Genomic DNA, 8,174 nt, shown 5'->3' with positions numbered 1-8,174 from the left:
GCTAATGTCGTATTTTTTTCCACGTTACAAAAAACAATAATATCATTAGGTTAGCTTGAAAAGATCCCTTTTAGGGATAAGTTCGCCTTTGTATTCTTTTGTTTTGTTGTTTTCTTTTTGTATTATTTTTGTATTTTGTGTACAATAAACTATTTACATACATACATACAATCATTTTGCTGTGAGAGGGGAGGGCATTTTGACTATGGAACCCAAGAATGTGACTGGAAGAGGTAGAATTTTTTAAAACATTGCAGTTGGCATCAGTATCGAATTTGAATAATTAAAATAGTAGGTAAAGCTCAGACACCCCCACTGTATTTATTTCTTTTTACGTTAATTTAAGCATAAACATTTACAAATACCTTAATCATTTCAAAAAGTACTCCTACGCTTTACTAAGTTACTAATTTTGATTTCTAATTATAAGTACACTCGAAGTTTGTACTTGTCATTCATTTTTTTTCCGACAAAGTTAGCAACAAGGTTAATTCAAGTTAATAATAATAAAATACTTATGTACATCCCCATTCTATCAGTTTGCAAAGTCCCACAGCGATAACAAGTAGTGGCTATAATGTAATGTAAAGAGATGATAACAAATTCCCGGCTTAATAAAACAAATTAATATCAATAATTAACAGGAACTTGCTAGTTCCTGCGATTTTACACTTGTCAATTTTGAACGCTTCACGGTATTACTATACGTTATGCCTATCCAATTTTTTAAAAGTGTAAACAAACCGATTTCATCAAATTTCTTGTATAAACACTCACTGGAACGAATCAATAACACATTTATCTATAATTCGTGTCTTTTAACTAGATGTCTAATCACTTTTTTCACCAAAATTCACTTGATTTCAATATTTATTAGTCATTTAAAAAATCTTCGTCAAAATCTGACGTTATTTCTTGATTGAAACATGTGTATAATGTGTAGTAGCATAGACTAGCGTAGAGATGGTGGAAAATTTGACATTTTAAAACTCGATTAATGCGCTAATGAATAAGCGATTTTTATTTACTTTCCTTAAAAAAATAAAACATAGTTTTATAATTGGATAAACAGTATTTGGAATGAAATCAAGTATTGTAAATAATCAAATTAAAAATTAAATTGGATCGAAATACAATATATATATATATATATATAATACTCACATTTTCTATCTATGGGTTGTATAGACCGCTATTACTGCCTTATTACCATTAATGAGAAGTGGTTGGAATTTATAAACACAAAAATGACAGTAAGATAGCGTCCTGGATAAAAAGTATTATGATAATGAGGAACGCTTGTATAAGAGGTATCGAAAAAGGTGAGTTACGGGAGTACCAAGACTCCACGAGATTTTCTTGACACACCTAGGTAGCTTAGCTAGGTACTTATTTAAATCAGCGCCACGGTTTGTCGTGGCATTATGCTGAGTGGGGTCCTGTTTAGCTTCATGTGTGTCTTGTATTTGTTCTATGTTTGTTTTTATGGCGTTAAATAAATGTATTTTCTTTTTTTCTTTCTTTCTTCTTTCAAAGGAAACATTTAATGCCTTTGATGGGCTATTAGTATATTTTATGAAGTCGTGAGGATAGGATGAGATAGCAGAATGCCTGAAGTCCAAGGAGTCCAGCCAGTCCTAGATCCGTTTTGAGTGCGGGGAGTGACACAGTGTTATGTTTGGAACAAGCAAGCAAGTGAAGATACGTCTAAAGGTGCTGATAAACTTGAATATTCACTGGTAACAGAACATCGAGCAATCGCCGTTTTTTGATTTGTTAAACTGAATAAAGAACAGAGCCAAGCATAGAGCCAAACGTTGCTACGAACATTTAGGGCCTGTTTCACCATCTGTCAACTAACTTTAAGAGTCAGATAAAAGTAATGCCGTCTTTGTTTATTCTGAGAAAACAAACAGAGACGGCATCGCATCACTGATATCCGCCGCTTAAAGTTAGTCGACAATTGTTTGACGGAAGCTCGGCAAAAGACTTGAAGCAAATTTTACGTCGTTTTACTTGAATGCTCGCTAGAACGCTCCTGTTTATGTTATGAGATTAAACCCCTGTTTCACCATCCATTGATTAAATTTATTTGACGGATAAATGTAATGCCCTCTCTGTTTGTTTTGTTAGAATATACGGAGACGGCATCACATTTATCCGCCAAATAAAATTAATCAATGGCTAGAATGCTCAATACAAGTTTAGTAAATATTCAATAGTTTATCAGCACCTTAACGGGGATTAACAAGAGCTTGGTCTACACTACATTAACATGTACCCAAATTTTGTTCCTTCTTAGTCTGCCCATGATCATAACGCTGGATGTTAATGAAAATAACAAGAACTTATTGAAGGAAAACGAGGTCTAACGTACCGTAGAAAATACGTCCAACATTACAACGTCCGTAACATACGTAAAATGCTTTTTCTTTGTCGTCCAAAGAAATTATTTACTGAGATGTTTTTTTTTGTTGAAGGCCTTTGCTACGAGGCACTTTGCCAATGTCACGTCAGGTTGCGTGATTTTGACTATCCCTTTTGTGGAGCGATTAAAATAACCCAGGGAAGGGACGCTGTGGAAATGAGTTTACAATTTTTACAATAGATGAAAATTGATTTCAAGCTTAATCATAATCTGTCAAAAGTTATTCTTTTTTTAAACACTTTTTCAGGATTATCTTGTCAGCCATTATCATTTCAAGTTTAAAACATCAAAAAGTCAAAAGTGTTTTATTTGTAGGTGATGGCTGCTTAAATACAGAGATGTTACATTTCTTCGTGTTGCACTATTTTTTGCCAGTTGGCGTACAAAAACATTGGCTATTAAGGCAGATATCAGCCTATTATACTAATATTCTGAACATTATATTAGATATGTATACAAGGGAAAAAAAACAAATTAGACAGAAATAATTACAAACAATTTCAACATCATACAACAATCATTTGTTGCTTATAACCAATATGTGTTAAATAAATGTCATTATCATACAATTTCGATTTCAAAATTTGTAAAGAAAACTAACAAATTCAAAGTCAATAAATTTGTTAGTTTTCATTACAATATGGGACATTTTTATTGAAAAACAAACTTCTCAAATTAACTCTGAATTCACGTTTCGATTTTAACATTTAGACGACCAGATGGCCTAGTGGTTAGAGAACCTGACTACGAAGCTTGAGGTCCGGGTTCGATTCCCGTGTCGGGGCAGATATTTGTATGAAAAATACGAATGTTTGTTCTCGGGTCTTGGGTGTTTAATATGTATTTAAGTATGTATCTATCTATATAATTATTTATCCGTTGTTAGTACCCATAACACAAGCTTTGATAAGCTTACTTTGGGACTAGGTCAATTGGTGTGAATTGTCCGTGATATTTATTTATTTATTTATTTATTTATAACATAAAACAAAATTAGTCAGAAAAACATACTGGTGAAGCAATAAGTATTTAGCAATTATCATGTCAGCAATTGATAATAATGCACCTACAATATAGAGCTGAGCGTTTTTTTCTGCAACTGTTTGGAGAAACAGTTTGTATAAAGTATCGGAGTAACAGTTTAGTGCCGAAGCGAAAAACAGTTTCCTTAGACATACGCTTCGTCTTGAGAAACGATACCACAGACTATCACATACATGCGTTGACTTGAGGAAATTTTTCTCACAAGAACAATAGTAATTATTGTCGTGGCCTGGAAGTAGGCAATTGCTGGCTGAGTATGAGTATTAAACAGACGAGCTTGCGAGTCCGTTTAACTAATACGAAGCCAGCAATTGCTATTCCAGCCGAGACTAATATAAAGCTTTCTCAGAAATGGTGAATAATTCTGAAATAGAATAAACTTTTTCTTAAAAATATATTATGAAATTTAATTTTATTCCAATAATTTTCTTATGCTTTCCCGCCTTTTTTCATTAAAAATAAACTGCAGGTGTATTTTTCCACCGAAAACACCACAAGCTATTTCAGACCCAATAGAAAAAGTCCGGGGTTCCAACAAAATATCTGATACCGGCCATTAGACTTGGCTGTATACGACTTGTGCCAACATTTCCATGGCCTTTTTAACTTTAAAAAAAATGTGAGTGATTGCAGGCGCGCTAATTCATTATTGTCGAGCTAGCACGCCTGCAATCTTTTTAACTTTTTAATTTTTCGCTGACCATAAACTATGCACTTCACCTTCTGATATGTAAAGAATAATGTCAACTTTTACGGACATTTTTGAGAAAATATCTTAAACTACTTTCATAACAAACGTTTTATAATATAAAAACTGTTTCTTGAACAAAATTGTTTTTTAAAGCAAACTGTTCAAGTATCCTAAAGAGCTACACTTAATAACGAAATTTTTGTTTCCTTTGAAACGAAACCAAGCCGTAGCGAAGAAACTAGTCTATCTATATAATGTTTTTGCAGGTGGTAGGACCTTGTGCAAGGTCCGCCCGGATTGCTACCACCATCTTGCTCGCTAATCCTGCCGTGAAACAGCAGTGCTTGCACTGTTGTGTTTCGGCGTGGAGAGTAAGACAGCCGGTGAAATTACTGGCACTTGAGGTATCCCATCTTAGGCCTCTAAGTTGGCAACGCATCTGCAATCCCCCTGGTGTTGCAGGTGTCTATGGGCGGTGGTGATCTCTTATCATCAGGAGACCCACTTGCTCGTTTGCCATCCAGTTGAATAAAAAAATAACTGTTTTTCGAAACTGTTACGTAACGTTTCACAAAAAATACGTATCGACCCAGCTCTACTACAATCTGCAAGTGATACTGTGGTAGGTATAAAACCATGTTCGCAGCCTCGCTTAGTCACTTCCAAACAAAGCGGCAGATAGAGCGACCGACATGTATCGCTTAGTGATTATTCTCGCAATTTTTAATTTTGTTGAACCTCTCACACATGGGCAATTTGGCTGGGACGGACACGGTCCCGGAGACGGCCCCGGACACGGTCCCGGAGACGGTCCCGGACACGGTCCCGGAGACGGTCCCGGACACGGTCCCGGACACGGTCCCGGACACGGACCCGGACACGGACCCGGACATGGTCCCGGACACGGACCCGGACACGGACCCGGACACGGTCCTGGAGACTGTCCTGGACACGGTCCCGGACACGGTCCCGGACACGGACCCGGACACGGTCCTGGACACGGTCCTGGAGACGGTCCCGGACACGGTCTCGGTCACGGTCCCGGACACGGTCCCGGACACGGTTTCGGACACGGTCCTGGAGATGGTCCCGGACACGGTCCCGGATACGGTCCTGGAGACGGTCCCGGACACGGTTTCGGTCACGGTCCCGGACACGGTCCCGGACACGGTCCTGGAGACGGTCCCGGAGACGGTTCCGGACACGGTTTCGGACACGGTCCTGGAGACGGTCCCGGACACGGTCCCGGACACGGTCCCGGATACGGTCCTGGAGACGGTCCCGGACACGGTTTCGGTCACGGTCCCGGACACGGTCCCGGACACGGTCCCGGATACGGTCCCGGAGACGGTCCTGGAAACGATCCCGGACACGGTCCTGGACACGGTCCTGGAGACGGTCCCGGACACGGTTTCGGTCACGGTCCCGGACACGGTCCCGGACACGGATTTGGACACCATTGCGGATTCCATGGTCACAATAGACCAATAGACAATGAAATATACCAGAGCATTTGTAATGACGTTATGGCAATTGACGACAAGATCCAGCAACAATGCACTCAAGACCAAGAAATAGTAATCAAGGAAATATATGAACAAGATACTTACAAACTTAAAACGACCCTTTCTAACTTCAGCCAGAGCAGTATAGAAGTGAAAATTCAGAACAGGGTGTTATACATTAAAGCGATAAGAGAGAATGAGTTCAAGAAACACGTTTACATCAAAATTTTGGCAGATTATCTAAATGTAAACAATGCTAAGTGGCATTATGTTAACGACGAACTTACCGTTGCCATAAGGTTCAAAATTATTATTGGTAAAGAGACTGTTTTGAATTGTGACAATGTCATTGATAGAAATGTTATCAACGTCCCAATGTCAGATTATGATTTAAACGCGCGAATTGATGTTGATGTGCGATTCGGATCTTCTAGTGAAACGGTGACAGAAAATAATTTTTAATTTGATGAAGATCACGGATGAAGATGTAGATTTGATTGCTACTTATCCTATGGATTCTGAATGAATAAATATTTTCATTTTAATTTTTCATTTTCATACTCTCATACCTACATTGTATAAAACCTATATAAAGCTTTCAATTAAATAGCCGTGTTCAATCTGTATATTTTATCTTTTCTTTCATTAACCGCAATTTACCTTTGATTGATATCATTACGTTTACCGTTCGACTGTTTTGAATTTCGTAACGTTTGCAACGTTAGTATGTACAGTCACTAGCACTAATATCTGACACAACACAACGAAACGTGCATAAATATCTGATATGATATGACTCTTTTCTAGGTATTAGACATTCTTGAAAGCTGCGCTGTAGCAAATATTAATGAAATGAAGGTCACTATACTTAAATAAATTCGTAAATAAGTAGGTAATTGTAAACCATTTTTTGACCAGTTCCCGGTGCCGCTAATTGTGCTGAAATTTGGCATATTTGTTTAAGTTCATTCAGGATCGTCTCCGCACAACGAAACTTTTCATCGGTTAATAGCACCAACTTGAAATTTAGTGTGAATACACGCGGTAGCGTGTCAAGCCAAGTTCAAGCTAACAGGACTGGCGAGCGGCACCGTTTGTAAAATTACACGAACCAAATTTGGCTCATATATTGAGACTTGCGAGACACATTATATTTGTGCTTCAAATTTCATAAACACATCTCAAACGGTTATTTAGTTTTTTTTTTTTTTTAAGTAGCCTGTATAGTGTCCCACTGCTGGGCAAAAGCCTCCCCTCTTGACCTCCACAACTCTCGTTCTGACGCAATGTCAGGCCATTCCTTTGCTACGTGTCCAGATCGTCCCGCCATCTCCTTCTCGGTCTGCCTCGATGGTCGCTGGCCGTTCTCCGGCACCCACCAAGTAACTGTACGAGCCCACCTTGTGGTGCATGCGACAGACGTGTCCAGCCCAGTCCCATTTTAGCTTAGCGTCTTTTTTCCCAACGTCGGTTATGCGTGTTTTTGAGCGCAGCGTTGTTCCGGATCTGTCCATCCGTTTCACACCTAATATGCTACGCTCTATCGCTCTTTATTATATATATATTATTATTATTTTATTATTTTTTATTTAGATATTTACGTGAATATATAACGAGTGGAATACCACCCTTAATTTTTCTTAATCCAAACATATTAGTTTTAGTACTTATAACTATTTATAACTAAGAGTATAGTTGACTTTCGTATTTATTTATTACGTTATAACTGGGATTTAGTATTAATTATTATTTTAATATTTAGCGCACGTCAATAATGTAAGATACTTATTAAGAACATAAAATATTTTTAACAACTTAAAATATACCTAATTTCTTATATATATATATAAGATACTATTTTGAAGCCTAATTTTATAAGACAAATTTTTCTTAAACAATGACCCTATCGATTTGTATAGTAAAATAGCGGGTTTTTTTTTAGTTCGTTTGATTCCCGGGTGAGACAAGCGAAGTTAAGAAGATCTTTAAATGCGGTTTCGTTTCATTTTAAAAATAAAGAATGTTTCCTTTGACTACAATTAGCTAACTAAAGGATTTATAAGGATAGTTGCGTTCCAGGGCCCATAGATTTTTTCCACCCTGTATAGCATTATGAAAATTTACATTCATACATTTAAATCATACATTCGTTATACAGCGTAAATAACTACCATGATTTATTGTTGGCAATGCCCGTGGGAATTTAGAACAATCCCGGACTTTCAATTCCACTGCCACATCTAATATTACGAGCGAAGCCGCACGTAAAAAATAATAAAAAAAATATTTCAAGGCAGTTTGTTCATTATTTTTTGTCCCACACTTTCAAGATACTCGCAACAATAAATTAATTAAAAGCAGATTTATTCCAAAGTTTAGCTTATCATAGAATCAATTTAAATAAGAGAATAAGACAAATTATTTTTATAAAGGAAATGAGAAAACTTCAGTTTAGTCCAAAATCTGCCGCTCATCTCGTCCTCAGATAATCAATTTCCTGATTTAA

The 8,174-nt window shown here is 37.3% G+C and overlaps 1 protein-coding gene across 1 annotated transcript; it reads left to right on the top strand.

Moving 5' to 3' along the window:
* Positions 1–4,468: 4,468 nt before the first annotated feature.
* LOC141437691 (uncharacterized) lies at positions 4,469–5,755 on the top strand. The gene has a single exon (XM_074101149.1). The coding sequence runs from the start codon at positions 4,911–4,913 to the stop codon at positions 5,652–5,654; it is 744 nt and encodes a 247-aa protein (XP_073957250.1). The 5' UTR covers positions 4,469–4,910; the 3' UTR covers positions 5,655–5,755.
* The last annotated feature ends 2,419 nt before the right edge of the window (positions 5,756–8,174 follow it).

Source organism: Choristoneura fumiferana, chromosome 18 (assembly GCF_025370935.1).
Source record: "Choristoneura fumiferana chromosome 18, NRCan_CFum_1, whole genome shotgun sequence".
Taxonomy (NCBI): Eukaryota; Metazoa; Arthropoda; class Insecta; order Lepidoptera; family Tortricidae; genus Choristoneura; species Choristoneura fumiferana.
This window is presented reverse-complemented; position numbering and strand designations above follow the sequence as displayed.